Source organism: Danio aesculapii, chromosome 10 (assembly GCF_903798145.1).
Source record: "Danio aesculapii chromosome 10, fDanAes4.1, whole genome shotgun sequence".
In the NCBI taxonomy this organism is placed as follows: Eukaryota; Metazoa; Chordata; class Actinopteri; order Cypriniformes; family Danionidae; genus Danio; species Danio aesculapii.
In genome coordinates, this window is record NC_079444.1 from 32,675,985 (window position 1) to 32,697,051 (window position 21,067).

General features: G+C 37.8%; 2 protein-coding genes across 5 annotated transcripts in view; one reads left to right on the forward strand and one right to left on the reverse strand.

The window, feature by feature from the left end:
* Positions 1–4,689, forward strand: part of ppm1e (protein phosphatase, Mg2+/Mn2+ dependent, 1E) — a 113,660-nt gene extending 108,971 nt beyond the window's left edge. Inside the window, exon 7 of the mRNA XM_056466555.1 lies at positions 1,873–4,689. Coding sequence (XP_056322530.1) covers positions 1,873–2,819 — 947 coding nt within the window. The 3' untranslated portion in view covers positions 2,820–4,689. The remainder of the gene's footprint in view (positions 1–1,872) is intronic.
* rabgef1 (RAB guanine nucleotide exchange factor (GEF) 1) overlaps positions 1–21,067 on the reverse strand; it is a 128,238-nt gene that overhangs the window by 28,394 nt on the left and 78,777 nt on the right. The window lies entirely within an intron of this gene.

Consider the following 21,067-nt stretch of genomic DNA (forward strand, 5'->3'; position numbering starts at 1 on the left):
ACTAGTACTACAAATGTCCGAGCCATATTTCATTCCAAAAATTAAACAAATAACAAAATATTATACCACCTTTTTCTTATTCATTGTTTTTTATGACAATTATTTGTTTGTTGTTTAATTGAGATTCTACATAATCTAAGTAAAGTGAAAAATGTATATAAATTAAAAAAACATTTATGATGAATTAGTAATAGAAATATTTCAGAAGATGTACAGCAGGGAAATAAGTATTGAACTCATCATGTTTTTTTTTTCTTAGAATAATATTTTTTAAAGGAGCTGTTTATATGGAATTGAACCAAATTTTGGTAAAAACCCAAACAATACAAACATAACAAAACTAAAAAAATCTGAAAAACGACCTGTTTGTAATAACAATGAAATGACAGAAGGAGAAAGTGCTGAACTATAAAAGGCTTTTTTGGTGATGGCAGCTTAAAGACACCTCTCATATGGAGAATGAAGTCACATGCATTGCTCAAGTGTGAGTTTTTGCTTGAGAGTGTAACAATCTTGATGGTTCTTTGGGTCTCGTCTATCTAATCTGATCTTTAATATAAATATATTATATTGGATTCAAGTCAGGTGATTGGCTGGGCCATTCTACAGCTTGATTTTCTTTCTCTGAAAGCATTTGAGGGTGCATTTTCAATTATTGCCTTGCTGAAATCACCACTCTGGTTTCATCTTCATCATCCTGCTAATGTAGATGTTGGACTGAAGCAGCAAATATTCATTTACAATGAGGAATCGCAGAGGGTTGCTGAAAAACAACTGAGAGATTTCAACTGCTGTCTGGGCTTTCACTGCCTTTCTATACCTCCCTTTCTTCATGTGTTCAGTACTTTTTCCCTGCGTTATTTCATTTCATTTCACATATCTTCATTTGTAAACTAATTAGTAGGACTGGGTGATTTGACCTAAAATCTAAATCTCAATTAATTGAACATTTTAACTCGATTACAATTAATGAACCACTATTTTTATTTATTTATTAAATTTTTTTGCCCACGTATTTCACTGATATTACAAGTGAGAGATTTTTTAATGAAGGGTACATTACTTGATTTATGATTATTTATTGAAAATCAACAATGAACAACTAAAATTAAAACACACATTGCCTAAAACCAACAGTCACGTTTTCTTATAAAAAATAAATAATAAAATAAATAACTTGCACTTTTGTAAACAAAGTAAATTATTTTCAATGTTTTCAAAAGAAGAGAATAAGCAGGATCTCTTCTAAATAAAATAACTCTTGTATATCCTGTATACATTTTAAATAGTGCATTTATTGAATCTTCTGTAAACAAATATTTTTATGTAAATATTAATTTTATTGTAATAAAAAAATAAGCCGTCTCAAGGCATCTCGGGTGCAGCTTCCAATCTTCGTCAAGGTAGTTCAAATGTGCAACGTATAGTTACATTTTTTTTAGAGGTGCCCGGGTATGCGACTGCGCGAACGCTGTGCTGGACCATGCCTGTGCATTCGACGCAAAAGTATAAATCAGCCTTAACAGAGCAAGGTCAGGTGAAAAATTGACCTGGAAAAATTTGATCGATTATAGGTTCTTAATGCCGATTACGATTCCTTTCCGATTAATTGTCCAGCCCTTTTAATTAGGTTTGTTTTCTTTGCATATATAGATATCTTTGGTTGTTACCAACATCTGGCGAAAATTTCAAGTCAACAGCACCTTTACAAATTTGATCTCTGAGAAAAATGGTGACGTGTTTGATACTTATTTTCCCCGCTTTATATATTGGATAATGTAGATTAGCTAATTTGAATGTTGTTATTGGTTTCACTTATTTACTTTTAGTTTATTGTTATATTTACTGTGATTTTTTGGTCTGTTTGTTCAGGTGATTCAGAACACAAGCCCTACATCTGTGGTGATGCTGACTGCAGCACCTTCAACCTGGACGGCAGTGAGGATTACTTGATCCTGGCCTGCGATGGCTTCTACGACACCGTGAACCCAGAAGAAGCTGTCAGAGTGGTGAGCGACCACTTGCAGGAAAACAACGGGGACACCGCCATGGTGGCCCACAAGCTGGTGGCCTCAGCTCGAGACGCGGGGTCCAGCGACAACATCACAGTCATCGTGGTGTTCCTCCGAGACCCCCGTTTGCCTCCGCCCTCAGATGAGCCAGAGGAGCAGCAGGAGGAGGAGCTGTTGGAGGACGCGGGAGAGGAAGAGGAGGAGGAAGAAGCAGTGGAGGCCTTGCAGAGTGAATTGGTGTGTCAAGATGGAGGTGCGGAGAATGGAGGAAAGAACCGGGGCGGCTGGCCTCTCCAGCAGTGCTCAGCGCCAGCTGACCTGGCCTACGAAGACCGCATGGATTCATTCACGGACAGAACAAGTCTGAGCATCACAGGGCCGGATGTGCATGCAGAGACTGGTTACTTCAGGATCCCAGCTTCATCTGGCCTGCCGCCAACCAGAACCGTCACGCCAGACCTCATTCCCTCCAACAGCAGGGCCGGCGCCGCCTGGCGTCCCTACCAAGAGGACGAGCCTTCTGGGTACAGGCAAAAACCCCAGCCTAAACCTAGAGTGCCCTCCTACACGCAGACCACCTCAGATGGACAATTGCTGGAGGTGGCTGCGCTCTTCTCTCAGGAGGGCCGCAAGAAGAGGCGGCTGGACGTCCTGCCGCTGAGGAGGGAATCACAGCGCCTGATCCGGAGGGCCAGGGAAAGCCACGGCCCTCTGAGCTGCTTCCCTAGTGTGCCCTATCCTCTGCGCTCCTCAGAGAGGAAGCCCGGGATAGCCTTTCCTCATGTAACCCATAGCAAAAGGGTCTAATCGACATCTTCCTTGCCCCATCATGCCGCCCTCTATTCCTAAAGCTAACACACACTCCTGTGGTGGGCGTACACACGCATATATTCACACTCTGTTCCAAAACCCAGTGAGTAACCTTTATAGCCAGCATTTTAAAAGACCACTCATTTTGGATTGGATTGAGGGCAGTATTTGCATGTATCTTTAATGAAGAAGGTGACAATCTTGGCTCAACTGAAACGTTCCACAAAACTTGTAATATAACTATTTTAAATATTATTTGTTTGTTTTGTATATATTTATGCTTATCAGAGAATATGTGTGGCCATATTTAAAGTTATTCTGTGAAATTTCACAAAGAATCCAGTCATCGTTGAGTCACTGGGAGGGCAAACAAGTTCACCATGCAAATTTCGCTCATGTCCAAGCTTATGCAAATTAGCAGAGCTGACTATAGTAAAAGCTACTTGGTGACTTTTGTGCAAGTTGTTCTTTACACAGTACACCTAAATACTATTAACAGTGTACAGTGAATTTATGGATGCATAAAGCCCAATTATATTTTGAGTTCGAAATCCAGTCCATAAGGATTCACGGGATTTGTGAATACACCATGCAGGTTTTCTTTGTGTTTATTTGCACACAAGAATCTGCTTGATTTGACAGTGATTTCATCCCTGCAGTACTTAGAAATTCTGAAATTTCACCAATGAGACATCTAATCTTATTCTTATATCACTTAGTTAGATGCTGACAACAACTCCTACAGAAATTCCTTTATGCTATTTTAAATTTGTGTCGCTCCCTAAGTAGGCCAAATAGGTCACTTATGAAGTTCCAAATGTTGTTGCCTATATAGGGCTCACTTGCTTTTGGAACAGAAACACACACTCAAACATACTGCACTGCATTAACGCTTCCACTTTCGTCTTATAAGAGCCAGCCTATCAGAATCCACCATCACTCTCAACCAGCTTCCTCTTCATTCTCATCATCTCTCTGGTCCAGAGTGTTTACACTACCCTAACCCTATCCAATCATAACTGAATTTCCACACAAACCCAATGTAAAAGCAAGCAATTGATTGCAGTCAGCAGATCTCAAATCTGATATCAAAAGTAAGAGACATGATACAGCTCCTGGTTAATAAAGCCATGTTCACACACTACACCTTAAGAGAAACCTATTCAGAATCACCTAACAGATCTACTATTTATTTGTTCCTTTATTTACTTACTATATGAACTGGTTACTCTAGGGCAGGGGTGTCCAAACTCGGTTCTGGAGGGCCAATGTCCTGCAGATTTTAGCTGCAACTTGCCTCAACACGCTTGCAAGGATGTTTCTAAAATGGGTTTGGAACTAAAATTTGTAGGACACCAGCCCTCCAGGACAGAATTTGGGCAAGTCTAGGGTGTGAGGATATCTATATATTGCAGGTTCAGATTCAGGCATCATTATGATCTGACTGCTGATTCATTAAAAAGAGTGGGATCATATTCATTTGTGTGTTTATGTTTATAGCACACAATGTATGTGCTGTTTATGACGTTGTGTTTAATCTTGTCACGTCTGTAAGATGTCTCCATTTATCTAAATGGCACTTTCAACAAATAGGTTATAATTTGGTCTCCTTTGTTTGATTTTTAATGTCTATTTTATGTTCACTGCTAGGAAACAAACAAATCCAAATAAAAAGAGGCTCCATTTTGTAATCTAATTGTGGAAAGTGCTGGGTTGGTTTTGGGCGACTGCCACGTCAAAGAGTTTGCACATATCTCCAACCATCCTTTGATGATGCTAACTAGAAATAACCCACTGACAGACACCACCTGCTTGCTTTTCCAATTATTGCCTTGGAGAGAAACATATCAGATCCAATTTAGATGCAGTATATATATATATATATATATATATATATATATATATATATATATATATATATATATATATATATATATATATATATATATATATATATATATATATATATATATATATATATATATATATATATATTCCACACATATTCCGTTTAAAAACCAAAGAAGAAAAGGACTGAGTATTTATCAAGAGGCACAAAACCATCCCTAGGCAGTGCTACATATACAACCTACAAAAAAGCTTGACGTCATAGTCTGAATTTAAAATGAATACGTCTGGCCAAATATCCTTGGGTTGGTCAGTTGGTTGAATATATTGTAATTGTCAGATCTAAGCTTGCATGGGATGTAAACGATTAGCTTGACAACAGAATAAGCTAGACTTAGTTTGAAGTGCCCCTCAGGTGTTGAGGACATGGATGGTTGGGTTTCAGCAGCACAATGTGTGCCTTTAATATCTTCAACATAGGCCTGTTTTGGACAGGATTGGATGATCTGATCTCTCTACCACTTTCTACACACTTAAGACTAGAAGCAGATTTGTCATGTACATTTTTACAATCTTGAGAGAGAGAGAGAGAGAGAGAGAGAGAGAGAGAGAGAGAGAGAGAATTAGTGGTGATTTGAAATGGTAGAAGTACATTTAGTACACTGAAGAGTACAGCGAGGGACTCAGTTTACAAATGTAAAGTATTATCTGTCTCTCAGTCACTAATAATACGGCATGATGTATAGATGTAACATGCTTTGGACAATGAGCTTAAAACAATCATCTGGGCAAATTTAAAGGGATAGCTCACCCAAAAATAACACTTCCATCTTGTTTGTTACCATTCACTTCAAGAGTGATATATTAAATAATATTTTATGATTTACAGAAGAAAGTCATTGAATTTATGAAATGGCATGATGAGTGAATGATCATGCTTGGGTGAACAACAATCCTCAAGCTCTATATATCCAGCCGATTTCAATTGAATGGGCATTATCAGTGGTTATCAACTGATAGATCTAGGTCAGTAGGGGCCTTCTGCACCTACTAGTAGGCTCAGAAGGCTGTTATCATCCAACCACATGGTTAATCAGCTATAGATCACATACAGCTGCGGCCGGAAGTTAACAAGAATTATTTATATTACTTAATAAATGTCCCATTAATTGTATTTTATTAATGTCTACCCCTACACCAACCCTAAACCCAACCGTCACAGTAATGTGAAAAACAGATCTGGAGTCTTTTCTATTAGTATAGCTGATTAACAATGTGGATGAATGATAACAGCCTACTGATCCTATCAGTAGGTGCAGAAGGCCCCTACTGGCCTATATCTATCAGTGATAACCACTGATAATGCCTATTCAATTGAGTGATAACATTCAAAGCGGGTAATTGATCAAGTCTCACCAATTAAAATTATTTTGATTAATTTAATTTTTTTAATTATGTGCGCAACTTGAGAACACTAAAGTAAAATGACAGAAACTTCATGAACAGAGTGGCTTGTCATTATTTCAAACTAAATTAGGCCAAAACAAGCTAATTTCAAGAGTTTTGCCTCATTCACATTAGCAGTGACTTTGTAGTTGCCTATCGATCTGGGGTGCGTTTTTCCCAGTACAATGCATCGTTTGGGAAAAGAATGTAGTGACCAGCGTTTTATTATTATTAAGTAGGATATTGTTTATTTATTTATTTTTTAGGTCTCCTATAGCTTTTGACATGAGCCACGGCTGTGTTCAAAATGGCATAAATGTTTTCAAAGTGCACTGCGAAGGGAATGCAATTGTCAATATGAAGATTGCTAAAACTGAACTGTAAAAAATACTTTGAAAGAAAATTACACGCAAGAACGTTGACTTTAATGTTTTTTTAAGCATTTCAACTTAAAATTTTGGAGCGTTCTAAAGGAATAGGGCAAAAGGGGATAACTGGGAATAGAACACAACCAGGAACTATGTTCCTAAAGACAGCTGTAGAGGTGTAGTTGCAAGTGTACAAGTTTGCGACGCAGTTTGCGAATGTTCGTTGAAACGATAGATTTGGGAAACACCAAATCAACTAACTATGTTTGTAATGACGAAAATTGCATCCTAAGTTGGCTAACGATAGTTTTCAGAAACGCACCCCTGGGTGGCAACCTGCTGCAAACGCAGGTCTGTGTAGGTCTACAGCACTAAGAATACAACCAGCCTCTGAGTGAGCCAAGAGAGGATCATGTGAGCTCTACTGGTGCTCCTATTGGCTGTCGCTCAAGAAATTCGCTCTTCATTTGCATAAACTTGAAGTATTCTCAACTTTGTTGCGTCGCTCGACACACCCACGTGATGCCAATAGTCAATGTTGCCAGTGTAGACGGAGGTAGCGGGAAGTAGCTCACTCTCTATTGAAAAGAACCGTAACTTACCACTGCGAGTTGCTCGTAGTGTGAATGAGGCTTTAGGGTTAGATTAACCCTACACCCTAACAGTTTACTGAAAATATTTTCTATGGTAACCATCACAATATGTTGTCACTGGAGCTTGAGTTGTGTTTTACCCTAATGTAGCCTGAGGACTACCTTTATAGAGTACAGCAGGGGTGTCCAAACTCAGTTCCTGGAGGGCTGGTGTCCTGCTGAGTTTAGCGCCAACTTGCCTCAACACACTTGCACGGATGTGTCTAGAAAGCCTAGTAAAAGCTTGATTAGCTTGCCCAGGTGTGTCCGATTGGGGTTGGAGCTAAACTTTGCAGGACACCGGCCCTCCAGGAGCAAGTTTGGGCACCCCAGTTCTAGTATATCTAGTAAGAGTTTGATAAGGTGGTTCAGGTGTGTTTGGTTAGGGTAGGAGCTAAACTTGCCAGGACAGGGGCCCTCCAGGACCGAGTTTGGACACCCGTGGAGTACAGGAAAATCGCCACCAATTATAAGAACACATGTTTATATTTGCCACATATAATGATGTCATATTATCACAAACTTTGCAGCCATGATGCCAGGGGGTGGTTCTGTTCAAGATACCTGTGCTGGCCTGGTGCTTGACACAGACCACACATTTTAACAAGCTATGCTGCAAATCCCATCCCTCCCTCCTACGTCTACCACTAGCAGAAAGACTTGTGCCATGATCCCTGCCGTGCCATTGCACTGATCCATTCTTTTATCTGTTAGATGGATAACGGGCGGGGCATAAACATCCATCACTTACGTGTTTAATCACCCTCATACACCTCCAGCCACGAATTTCCCCAAACCTCACAGTGTTCTCCAATCAGAAAAGTGTCTGGAATGGGAAGTTGAACAGTCACGGTGCATTTTAACTGGAATGTACATCCAGATGCCGAATGTAAGAGGAACCCTCCAAACACGAACGAGGAGGAGCATCTATGAAATATTTTACCAACATTAAAAGGCTCTACCGAATGTATCTACACACTCTACCGTCCACAATGAGATTCACACTTGATTTCACACCTTCCAGAAAGTTTCGAAAGCACGTCTCCGGCTGTCCTGCCAGCTGTATCATGCCTCGTAAATTGCAGACCTGCACTAGAAGTGTAAGACGTTCCCTCACAGCCTTCGAAATGACTGGAGATTGATGAGTGCAGCTCACAGGACACAGACTCACAACGAAGCTGTCCTGGAAATGATTTATGCAGAGTATAGATTCAAAGATAGCCTTCCCCTTTCATGAACAATCCCCGTCACAATCATCCCTCTAGCATCGGGGCACAAATTATATATTGGAAGTGTAGTAACTTACATATATTGTATACATGTATGTACGTATGTGTGTTTTGAGTGTGTGCGTGGGTGCGCGTAACATTTGGGATGTGTATGTGACGTCTGTCTCCTAAATGTACTATTTTAATCACCACTGATAACTCAGATGGATACAGAAGTCTGTAATGCTTTTCAGTAACCTATGGCCCCAACCCTTTCTCGCTGAAGTACGTACTTGAAAACTACTTGGAAGCGCGCGAAAGTCTAACAGACGCAGCGCTGGGCGTCTGTAATGCAGTCACAGGCTCTCGCTTATGAGTCAAAGGACCAAAGTTTTCAGACGGTTCATTTCAATGAGGAACATCTCACTTCACGTACACTTGAGCCTTGGCCCCCCCGTGGACTGACTGTTAGACGCAGCGTTTCCCCTGTTAGCGATAGTTTTCTGCGTCAAGGGTGCGTGCTCTATCTTTCATGACGGTTAGCCTTCCTCACTTGCTGTCACTGCTTTTTGTCCATGTACTGCTCTTTTTCTGCTAGCAATAATGAACCTACGCAAGCCATGAGTGAAGAGAGCTCTTCAAAGGGCTTGTCTTCTTTAAAGCAAAGCTGAGGAAGGGTTTCCAGACAACTTAGTGGGGGGAAAAACGTATCTTAAAAAAAGAAACCTATGTTACTGATGGTCTTCACTGTATTCTATTAAACCTGTGTTGATGAGAAACCACTACTGTACTCGAAGAGCTCTTCTTTTTTATAATTTGATGCGTGACTGTTGGACAGTGGTCTGGTCAGTGCCTGATGAGTTTCACCTTTGAAAAGATACTTAGGTCACGTTTACACTGTCAGGTCTTGATGCCCAATTCGGATTTGTTGCCTATATCTGATTTTTTTGCCTGTCCGTTAATTGTGACCCATATCCGATTCATGTGTTTACACTTGCCATACAATTTATGACGTCGCGCATGTGTAAATGCAGGTTCTAGCATCTGCGCTACACTAGGCACGATGGAAGAAAATGTCTTCCTTTTAGCTCAGTGAAATATGCAAAGTTTGCCCAACTTTAAAATGATTTTGAGGCGGAGGAGGAAGGAAAGGGCCATCATCGCAGCCTGCGCCTATGGTTTATTTATAGTGTCCTCCACCATTCAGAGGAATTTGTGGGTACGAGAGAGATCCCAGGTCTGGTGGGAGCAAATTGTGGCGGGCTTTAATGAGGAGCAGTGGGTCCGAAATTTTACGATGAGCAAACCAGCATTTGATTTGATACCACTTTCCTCCTCCATGTTTCCTCTGTTGTTGTTGTTTACCGCATCAGCATCTCCACACACTCTTTTCCTTCTACATCATTAAACTGCGGAGAAGTACCACATTGTCTCAAGTTTAATGATATACAAAACGCCTCAATAAATCCGATCCTGTTTACATGATAGTCGCATTGTCACACATCCGATTTATATCTGATTTATTTCCACATATGAAGGAGGCCTGAAACTGATCTCTGAATATCCGAATACATCACATTTAACTGGCAGTGTAAATAGGGCCTTAGTCATGCTTTTATTAAAAACTGGAAGGTGACCAGAAAGTTGCTTGGAAATGTAACTTTTACATCTATAGTGTCGAGATGTGTTTTGCTATATCATTTGATATGAAGACAGATTCACGTTTAGACATGGCTGAATCCTAATCGCCTACTACTCAGTAGGTACTACATTTGAAATTGAATTTACTACACAACCTTTAGAAAAGTATGTTCTATACAGTATGAATGGGAGTATGAATGGAACTCGGATGTACTACATCCGCCATTTGTCATCATCACATGACCTAACCACGTCAGTTGCGTCGCTTCACTCACATTTATGAATTCTCTCGCAGTGCATCATGGGATAGTGTAGCGTCCATCAGATGCACACTTCAGAATCCTGCCAGTAGTAGTAGGTCATCCGGGTTTTCCTTGCATACTGTTTTTTGAATTCTATGAATTCGGACACACTACTCGGCTCGCATATTGTTTTTTTGCGTACTATTTAGTAAGGAAGTATGCGATTTCGGATGCAGCAATGGTGTTTTATCCATTAACGTTCAACCACTTCATTATGGACATCAGTAATAGAATTATTTGCTTTAATATGAATAAGGCAATAATATGATTAAGGTGTTTACATGAGTTGCTTTTTGAATGTTTCTTTCACGATCCCGTTTTACATGTTAAAGCACATAACTTGATTAACATCATTGCATCATCACACTATCCTCATTTCCTCTGGAGTTTCATGTAATTTCGGGTGTTTCATTTTTAATTAGTCAACTTTAACTGCAGTTTGGCACTTTCACTTTCATTCAGGAACATTTCATGCATGCCACCTCCTCAAAGGTTTAAAACCACAAGAGGAAATGGTAAGGTTTTTTTTATTATATGCATGAAAAATATATAGCAATAGCAATCCACATGATTTGAAGATTTTAAACGGGGATCAAATTTACTTTCCACATGAGCTGTGCTTCATACATACACTGAAAAACCCAACAGTCAACTTTATCAAATAAAACGAGTGTAGGTAACTCAAAATTGACTGAAAGTTAATTCTAGCCATTTGAAAAGAGTTTTGAACCCAGTGTTGAAGGTAATGAGTTAATTGTAAAAAGTAATTAGTTACTTAAAGCAACAAGTTGGCTTTACAAAAATAAAGTGCACCCACTACAACTTGGTACTGTTAAGTTGACTCAATTTTATAATTATGCTAATTGTATTCACTTTTTTAAAGTCAACTAATCCCTTTTTACAGGCTTTTAGAACGTCTGTTTTCAAATAATTACTGTAATTATCACAATACTATGTATTTGGTGTTTCATTAAGTCTATAAAATCTACAATTATAGCCTGTATTGAATTTAGAAGACACACTGGAGTCTGGAAAAGCAGATTTAATTTACTGTATGTCATTTTGCTAGATACAGAAAATCTGGGGAAAAAATATAATAAAGATGTATTGGAAAAAAGTCATTAGTTTACTTTTATTTTAAAAAACTGACAATGGGTTTACATACATTATTTTTGTAAAGTGAACTTGTTGATTTTAAGGTTTACTCCCTTTAAGTAAATAATCACTTTTTACAGTGTAGATACCTCATTATTTCTCATATAGATTTTTTTACTCAAATGGTTTGTAGCAATCGATTTCCTCAAACGGTTTGAGTTGCCGTTACTTATTGGGTTTTCCAGTAATCAATTGGTTTGAGTTCTCATTTATTGAGTTTTACTGTGCTCAAATTGCTTCGTGCACTCAAATGGATTAAGTTCACAGTACTCATTAGGATAAATGTTTGAACTTAAATTGTTGCAATCGGTTTGCTCAAATGGTTTAAGTTACCTTAACTTTTTTGGGTTTTACAGTGTAGCTACACTGTTGATGATAAACAGAATTTTTTTTTGCATACAAAATATCACTAATGTGACAATGAATCAGACTCTATCATATAATCGTTCAGAGCTGTGTTCTTATTGAAACATGGGTCACTTTTTTTTTATTACATTTATCTTTGTGGGGCGGATTGGCATATAATGATGTACGATACATATTTGCATATTGTTATAAATTCCACAAACCCCTAAATGTTCTGCCTATGGTCAGTATAAGCCTAAAAAAAACTTTTGTGTAAATCCCAATGTAAAAAAATTTTACAGCTTGTTCTGAGTACAGAAAGTATCTACTGCTGAAACACAAGACTTGTTTGTGACCCCTAAAGGCTTTCTGAGCCAGGACTTGTAATTATAGTGTCCGGCCTCCACCTGTCAGGCCCTGGCAATAACACAGGGCAATTTAATTGAACAAGCTGCCTTTTAATCAAGCTCCTTGCACTTCCTGTGGTGGCAAGAAAGTGAGTCCGTGTCACACATGTAGCATTATGTGTCAAAACAAATTTTAGTTTCTTCATGTAATTGAGTGCTTTACTGAAAGTATTCTGAAAAGCCATGATTGCTTAAGTTGTAGTTTAAAAGTGCAGTAGATAATCTGCCTAAATGCTAACCGGTTAGCAAAACACCTTTCAAATGCAATCCCTCCCCTGCCATTCAAAGCCAAGCCTCATGAAATTGTGAACGCGCACATTAAAAATGACAGAGACCCACTAGATCATGCCATTCCACCAGTTAAAAAACTTTAGAGTACTTTATAATACTACAATTCTAAACCAAAAACTGTATAATATCTAGCACATTTTAAGTTGTGTAGCAAGCAAAACTTGTCAAAATGTGCAATATTTCATGCATGCAAGGATCGCTGGTCTCACTCTCTCATGCGCATTTGTCCTAAAGCCACTACTGTATGCTTAGTGATTGGCCGGCAGTCTGCAGGAATTATATTTATTACAAAGCCATACTTACATGCTGTTTCAGACCGAATATTCAGAGTAGCACGGTAAACAATATAGGGAGCGTGTCACAGGTTATCATTGTTCAAATGAACCAATGTGAATATAAAACCAGCTTCAGCTCAGTAAAGCAGGCTAGGCGTAAATACACTATTTACTGATGTTTTGTTGTTAAACTAAATAAACATCTACATTATCGATGCTGTAAAAGGTCCCTTATGAACCTGAAAATAGTCACATCAATCCTTCGTCGGAAGATTTCAGTGGCTGAACAACACTTCTGTGCATATAACCCATTCGTAAAAACAATCTACATCATCTCTGCGTGACTAAAAGAGTTTTAAAACAGAACATTACCTGTCTAACAGAAATACTTCAGCCATGGTGTCGTCCTTCCTCTAGCGTACAAAACTAACTCTAATATTGTATTCAGGATTTAAAAGGTTTTGATTCAGCATTTGATTTTAGCGCTGTCAGTCCAACACAATCTCACGGCAATTCGTAACTTTTTGATTTAGTGGCTAATTCGTACGATCTAATTCGTACAATTTAGTACGATTTGCTCATCCCCCAATGACGGCTGGGTTTAGGGGTGGGGTTAGGTGCCACGCCTCCTTTTTAAAATCGTACAATTTTGTACGACTAAACTCGTATGAATTCGTACGAATTAGCCACTAAACAAAACGTAAAATACTTACGTTTTCTCGTGAGATCAGGCTGGTCAGTCGTGTCCACATGATCGCAGTACACATGAACGTGCAACTGCGGATCTGCGTGAAAGGGTGCGCAGTTGTTCAAATCTACATTTGCTGACAGACAGTTTGGGCTACTGATCAGAATTATGGGAAATGTCGGTCAGACAATATTTACTTGGATGAACATTTTTTTTAGTTTAATTCCTCACCCAGAATATAAAAATACATATAAATACATTTAGATCATTTACTTTAATCCATACTAGTGGAATGTGAAGAGATTTTCAACCAGAACAACATAAAGGTTTCTGAAGACAATCACCTACTGCACCTTGATTTAATCGTGCATTTTAGTCATATACAGTATAAACATTCATCAGCGAGCTTAACAGTAGCTCAACTATTCCTGGGGATATAAGATTTATTAAAACATTTAAAATGTTTTGAGTAGTTTTTTTAGGGGGGGAGGGTAACAGAAATATTCCATTTTATTAAAGAAATGCATAACAGATATGGAGGCAAAATGGCTGAACATAAAATAAAATTGTATAATTTATTTCTTAAAAGTAAAGTTGACTACACGTCATTTGAAATATGAATTGAATTATTCCGTTTATATACATTAACGGTGACAAGGTGGCTCAGTGGTTAGTACTGTCGCCTCACAGCAAGAAGGACGCTGGTTCTAGCCCCAGCTGGGTCAGTTGACATTTCTGTCTGGAGTTTGCATGTTCTCCCTGTGTTCGCGTGGGTTTCCTCCGGGTGCTCTGGTTCCCCCACAGACCAAAGACATGCGGTACAGGTGAATTGAATAAACTAAATTGACCTTAGTAAATGAGTGTGTATGGATGTTTCCCAGTACTGGTTTGCAGCTGGAAGGGCATTTGCTGTGTAAAACATATGCTGGATGAGTTGGCGGTTCATTCCGCTGTGGCGACCCCAGATTAATAAAGGGATGAACAGAATGAAATATGTTAAATCAAACTATTCCTACTATATCTTATCTACATCTCAATTTTTTCACAATTGTCCTAAGACAAGAATGGGTGTTGTTCAATAGTTTTTGAACAACTTTGATGAAAGGGTTTTGATTCACTAAATGTAGACTACTGAACTTAGCTTGGGTCGTGTGATTCATTCATTAATTTTCTTTTCGGCTTAGTCCCTTTATTAATCTGGGGTCGCCACAGCGGAATGAACTGCCAACTTATCCATATGTTTTATGCAGCGGATGCCCTTCTAGCTGCAACCCATCACTGGGAAACATCCATCTATATATACAGTTGAAGTCAGAGTTATTAGTCCCCGTTTATTTTTTTTCCCCAATTTCTGTTTAACAGAGAGAAGATTTCTAAAGATTTCAGAAAGAACACATTTCTAAACATAATAGTTTAAATAACTCATTTCTAATAACTGATTTATTTTATCTTTGCCATGACGACAGTAAATAATATTTGACTAGATATTTTTCAAGACACTTCTACACAGCTTAAAGTGACATTTAAAGGCTTAACTAGGTTATTTAGGTTAACTAGGCAGGTTAGGGTAATTAGGCAAGTTATTGTATTCGATGGTTTGTTCTGTAGACTATTGAAAAATATATAGCTTAAAGGGGCTAATAATTTTGACCTTAAAATGGTTTTTAAAAAATCTAAAACTTATTTTATTCTAGTCGAAATAAAAAACTGCTCTTGCTCAGTTTCACACCATTTGGGAAATATTTAAAAAAAGAAAAAAAATCAAAGGGGGGCCAATAATTCTGACTTTAACTTTGTGTGTGTGTGTATATATATATATATGTGTATGTGTGTGTGCGTGTGTGTGTGTGTGTGTGTGTGTGTGTGTGTGTGTGTGTATGCGTATGCAATGATTAAGCTTGCAGGAACAAACTGAATTATGTTAACAACTGCATGTGAATAAAAGTATAAATTAAATCAGTTTAACATAAAAAGTGATAGTCTCCTCAAAAGATATAAACTGAACATTGTGAATGGTTTTGGTGACAGTATGGTGGGGAAGAAATCTGTGGAATGAAAAGACATCGAGAAAATCGTTCATTTTGAGATTATCTAACCCTTTGATGAAATACATAACACCATATAGTTCCAGTTCTGCTTGTAATTCAGAGTTTATTAGTACAGGTGTTTGATGAAGGCACAAAAAGCATCTCCTCCTCTGTTGTGGTGCATATTAAATTTTAAACGTTGTTAAGTTATTAATGTATAAAGTGAAGCACTTCCTAACCAGTCCACGGTGTACTTTAGAGAGCTTTTCCTTTTCAAATATGCAGTTTACGTAATTGTTACACAAAACACAATATGTTATGCACTGTATTTTCCTGTCTCATGCTGCCGTTGAAAAGCAAGCAAGAAGGTCAAGTCCAGACTATTACTAATTTAAAACAAAATCAAGGATATGTGCGTTAAGACGATGACGATTTTATCATATCATATATTATCAGAAAATAGATCTCAGTGTCACACACGTGAAAAACACGTAAATAATTCAATATTTTCGATTAAAAATTGCGAAATTTGGCAAAAATGTTCATTAATTAGCATTACTGGTTGGTCTTTTGGAATTTCTAGCGTAAAACAGTAGTCAAACATCATACATTTATCCACTGACAACTCACCTCATGCTCCTTAAAAATGAAGCGTCACGGTAGGGTTCATTTTGCGTCTCTGTGAAAATAAGCCCCTCCTTCTTTAATTTGATTGGCCAGCTCAGTCTATTTGGTCTTGACGAGAGCCGCTATTGGTCTGATTTTGTCTGAATATTTAAAGTCCTAAACCGGATGAATATCAACAAAACATCACAAAAATAAAGTATGAACTTTTTTTCCTCATGATAACATGTCAAATACTGAAGGCACATTAGGAAATTGAGCAACTTTTCATTACAAATAATAATAAATTCTAGCTTTTTTTCTAATTTTTTCATGTATAATTTTAAGTATACTTCATGTAATAAGTATTTTAATAGCAACGAACTAGCATACTTATTAATGTACTATTTGAATACCACTTGCCAATAAACTTGCTCACTTTTTACTTTAACTTTAACAACAAACTTTAAGTACAAAAGTAGTCTTTTTTTACATGTGAACTTATGAAACATACTTGTTTACTTGTTTTCATGTATAAAATCCCACTTTGTAACTGTATATTGTCATTAAGTGTTTACAATGTTTTATTTGAAGTGTATTTGTAAGATTTCTTTAAAGGAATACTCTACCCAACATAGACGACCCCATAATTGACTCATCCTCAACCCATTCTCATTGTATGACTTTCTTCCTTCAGGTGAACACAGTCATTCATTCATTTATTTTCCTTCAGATTAGTCCCTTTATTAATTAGGGGTTATCACAGCGGAATGAACCGCCAACTTATTCAGCATATGTTTTATGCAGCGGATGCCCTTCCAGCTGCAACCCATAGCATTGGTTCATATAGGGTGGACTTCTAGCAAACTTGACTTTAAAAATTTGACTCTTTGAAAGGTAGCTACTTATGTCCACATCTTGTACGGTGAAAGAGGACTGGAAAATGTCCTTGTTTTGGCACCTCTCACATCCAAACGTAATTACAACAGTCATTAACAGCATAAATAACCAATCACAGTGTCCTTGTGTGTTTGTGGGAGGAAGGATCTGAGAAGAGAATGTGATTTAACCTTTTCTGCATGTTTAGGTTACTAAGGGTTGACGGAGCATTATTTTATTTTGAAGGTGATTAAAATTATTGGTGGGGATATTTCAGTAATTGCTGGATATTGGTGGGGACACATCCCCTCAGTCCAGGCCCGGATTAAGAATTCAGAGGCCCCTGGGCACAATGTCTTGAAGGCCCCCTACCTGGCCGCACCCCTATATTTGAATTAAAAAATACGATTAATAAAATATTTTTTAATAAAATTTATCTATAATGCATTGACCACATTTTTAAAATAAGTCATATACAGTACATATATTTCTACAAAGATTTAACTTATTTTTTAAAGCATTTAAAGCATACTTTGAAAAAAAAAGGATGGATTTTAATATACTTGTTTAAGTTCACTGAAGCAGAACTAAAAATATATATTTATACTTCTACAAACTAATAATGCATATGATTTGGATATAACAGTTCTCCAATCCAGTTCTATGAATCTGAGTCTTCCATAATGCACACACTTATTAATGATTCCTACTTGTCTTTCTCGTGATGAAGAGTAGGCAAAATCTGATATGTAGAACGTGTTCATCAGACGTTGGATTCGAACCGGGTTCATGATCGATCGCGTCAAAACATGTTGCCATGCGCTTTAAAAGCTACGCCACCTGCAGTGCTATATGTTGCTTGCAATAGTTATGTTGTCTCTGTCAATAAAACGGTAATGGGCGAGAATCACTCAACTAGTTTATTCCAACGAGTTGCGCTATTTGCACTTAGCCTAAATAGACACTCCAAAATCAGCATTTTTTTCCCCCTCGCAGGGGCCCCAAGTGCACACGGTCCCCTGGGCCTGTGCCCATAATGCCCATTGGTTAATCCAGCCCTGCCTCAGTCCATGCCAAATCTACGCTCTTGCACTAATTACTCCATAATTGCCTCACACTCACACTTTTCAGCCAAAATAATAATAAGTGGGTAGCACGATTGCCTCACAGCAAGAAAGTTGCTGGTTCGAGCTTTGGCTGGGTCAGTTGGCATTTCTGTGTGGAGTTTGCATGTTTCCCCAAAAGTCCAGACATGTGCTAGGTGAATTGGGTAGGATAAATTGTCCGTAGTGTATGTGTGTGAATGAGAGCGTGTATGGATGTTTCCCAGTGATGGGTTGCAGCTGGAAGGGTATCCGCTGTGTAAAACATATGCTGGATAAGTTGGCGGTTCATTCCGCTGTGGCGACACCCATTGATAAAGGGACTACGGCAAAAAGAAAATGAATAATCTGGGGGGTAGATTATCCATTTGATATTCCTCGGTCAAATGAGTAAACAAGCAAAGCATACTTAGTTTAGATCGCGATCAAAACATTGAGTTCATGTAGGCTAAATACAGACTAAGGCAATTTTCCTCAAGTGCAATTTTAAGTTTCTAGGAAGTACCTAAAATGTAGACCGAAAGTATACTTAAGTTGTCTTTATTAATATCTACGGTAATTATATGCTCCTGAAAGCTAATTCTGTGAAGGATGTTTAGCTACTCGAGTTAAAAATGTAAACTGGAATTTTAATGGTTGACTGGTCCAGATTTAAAGGTGATGAATTTCTCCGATAACAGGATTTTGTGTTCTTCTCTCTGGAAGCACGGTGGATTAAAACTGTGTATTTAGCGTTTAACACGTCCCAAACAAAACAACAACAGTCCGCCATGTTACATAAATCCCATGAAACGGCCTGTAGATCGGTCATCTGCGCGCGCACATTCAGCAGATGAACTGAAGCGAATGTAATGGATTTAAAGGGCTGGACTAGGTATAGGCCTCTGATATTGTTATGAAGACATGCTGTAATGAAACCGGGATCGAGACTGAAGTGAACACGGGAAGCTGTGAGTGTTGGCAGACGGACAGAAACAGAGCCAACACTCACTCATCCACATAAACACTGCTGAGCCTATTCACACACAGCACAGATCTGGCACTGTGTGGCGCACAGACTAGACCAGACAGCAGGTGCGCGCGCACACACACACACGTACAGTTGAAGTCAAAATTACTATCCTTCCTAGGAAAGTTTTTTTTTTTTCAACATTTCTAAACAAAAGAGTTTTAATAACGCAATTCTGATAACTGATTTCTTTTATCTTTGCCATGATGACAGAACAAAATATTTTAATAGATATTTTCAAGACACTTTATACAGCTTAAACTGACATTCAAAAGCTTAACTAGGTTAATTAGGCAAGTTAGGGTAATTAGGCAAATCAATGTATAACGATGTTCTGTTGACAATCAGAAAAAAAATGCTTAAGGGGGCTAATAAAACTGATCTCAAAATGGTTAAAAAAATGTTTAAACGGCTTTTATTCTTGCTGAAATAAAACAAAGACTTTCTCTAGAAGGAAAAAAACATTATAGGAAATACTGTGTGAACATTCTTCCTCTGTAAAACATAATTTAGCAAATATTTGAAAAAAAAAAAAATAATTCAATAAACCACAGGAGGGCCTAATAATTTTGACTTCAACTGTATATGTGGTTTATGAGGGCATCTCTGTTGGCACCACGCATTTTAAACTGTAGATAATATTATATGGCCTTACCCTACCCCTAAACCCAGCCCTCACAGTAAATCTGTGGCACATTCAAAATGTAAAAGACCCCATTAAGTATGATTTTAAATATGAAATACACAGAAGTGCTGGGTTGCACACAATGCCTTCATGTTATCCCAACACAAATCGATTAAGCTAACTTAATTGTTTTAACAAATTTAACTGAACATAAAACAATTAAATTGTCTCCCTAAAAAACTCAAGAATTGTGTTGGCTCAGCTTGTTTTAAAGGGCACCTTTGATGAAAATCAACATTTGTAAACAGTTTAGACAGAACTGTGTGTTGGTACAGTTTGTCCACAGTCATAATGTGTCTTATGTGTGATATAAACACAGTAAGTCTCACAGTAAGTGAATTAAAATTTCCTGACATTAAAATAGGACCAACTCCCAGCAATTTTGAGGCCCACTGCAATCCTGCCCACCGATTGATTGACAGGTGCCATGTTTCTATAGTAACAACAGCATGTGTACACGTGTCCACAGAACTTTTTTTGTAAATAAACTGGGATTAAAATATTTGTTCTAACTCTGTGATTTTTATAAGTTTAAAACGTTTTTAAAACGGAGCATGTTTGTAACAAAGACAGTAAAATCTCTAATTCTTAAACACTATAATCACCACTGCCGCATGGTGTCAGTAAATGCTAACGTGTGTGTACTGCAAACATCATTTGTGTGAGAATCATTTCAGAAAGGCTTGAATAAACTCCACCACAAATACATCAAATAAACTTACTTGGTATTTTTGACTAATGAGCTGTTTTTCAGCTTAATCCATGTCTCTCTCCATCACTGACTGCTGTTTATCTGACACAACGCAGGAAAAGCAGACACGCACGTGGGAACAGTGGGTGGGGAAAAGAAGCTCATTTCCATTTAAAGCTACAGCCTAAAAAAAGCAGCTACACTGTACTCAAACACCAAAATGGGCAGATTCTGAAGGCTATAATAAATGATCTGATGGGTATTTTGAGCTGAAACTTTACAGATACATTCTGGAGACACCAAAGGCTTATTACATCTTTTCAAATGGGTAAAATAAGTTCCCCTTTAAATAAATAGTTTGAACAAGCAGTAAAAATCTTTAAAATCACTTTAAAATTGTAACACCCTTAGGTCATATAGCTACCCATGTCATATTTCAGTTTTGTCTTCTCGTAAACCACATGAGCAAGTAAACACAGATGTACGCCTCAAAATCTACTCATATAAACTATTTAAAGTGTTTAAGCCTGCTATCATTTTTAATGTAATTTGCTAAATAACACACAAAAAGAATAAAAAAAATAAATAAATAAATAAAATAAATCACCACAAGAAATATAAACTATCGATTTACAGAGACTA